We start from the raw sequence: 869 nt of genomic DNA, 5'->3' as shown, positions 1-869 counted from the left end.
ACAGACTTGCAGTCGGACCTCCCTGAGGTTGTGGGCGTGTGGCTGGACCTGGAGTCGGGGGAGCTTGCCTTCTACGCAGTGGCCGATCACGAGAGGCTCCTGTATGAGTGTGAGGTCTCCAGCTCCTCTCCTCTGCATCCCGCCTTCTGGCTGTACGGCTTAAGTCCTGGAAACTACCTGGAAATAAAGCAGCTAAACACATGAAGCTTCCCTCGGGGTTAGGACAGAGGCTTCTTAGCCTCTTTGTTTAGGGGCCACTGGAGAATTCCACTTAGGGAGACTGGATATGGTAGTACATGCCTATAACTCCAGCACTTGGGACGTGGAGGCAGGAGGATCACTGCAAGTTTGAGGCCAGCATGGTCAATAAAGATAGTTCAAGGCCAGCTTGGACTATATGATATGACTGCCCAATTTTAAAGTTATTCTTTTTTGGGGTGAGACAGGATGAACTAATCAAGTTTGTGTTTTTTAAGCCTTGGGCATTTCAGAGAAAGAGCTGGTCTGGAGTGTCTCCTCACAGTGACCTCTGAGGCCTCAGAATAGCCTGCCTAATAAGAAGGACTTCAGACCATTCCCTATGGCCTCATCTGGGACTGTTGGTTTAGTAAGCCTGTGGCCAACAAGTCACACCTACATGACTGACCCCCAACCCCCAGTTAAAAGTCTAACCCAACAGCATAGCTGGGTGAACATCTCTAGCTAGCATATACTATATATGTCCTCACATACCTCTGCTGGAAGGGCGGAGCGCTGTCTTATAACTGGTAAGAGGGAGTGCTCCTGGACCCTGCTTGTGTGCCTTTTTCTACTGTTCATTTTATTCTGTGGCCTTTCAGTGTAATAAACTGAAATCATGACTTTCACAA

General features: G+C 48.8%; 1 protein-coding gene across 1 annotated transcript in view; it reads left to right on the top strand.

The window, feature by feature from the left end:
- The window catches only part of Rnf135 (ring finger protein 135), a 17,150-nt gene extending 16,281 nt beyond the window's left edge, over nucleotides 1–869 (top strand). The window contains exon 5 of the mRNA XM_021176040.2: nucleotides 1–869. This exon is cut by the window's left edge and continues 329 nt beyond it. Coding sequence (XP_021031699.1) covers nucleotides 1–204 — 204 coding nt within the window. The 3' untranslated portion in view covers nucleotides 205–869.

The sequence above is a fragment of the Mus caroli genome, unplaced genomic scaffold (genome assembly GCF_978045245.1).
Source record: "Mus caroli unplaced genomic scaffold, Mus_caroli_1 scaffold_13, whole genome shotgun sequence".
In the NCBI taxonomy this organism is placed as follows: Eukaryota; Metazoa; Chordata; class Mammalia; order Rodentia; family Muridae; genus Mus; species Mus caroli.
The sequence above is the reverse complement of the archived record's forward strand: the minus strand, read 5'-3'. Positions and strand labels throughout refer to the sequence as shown.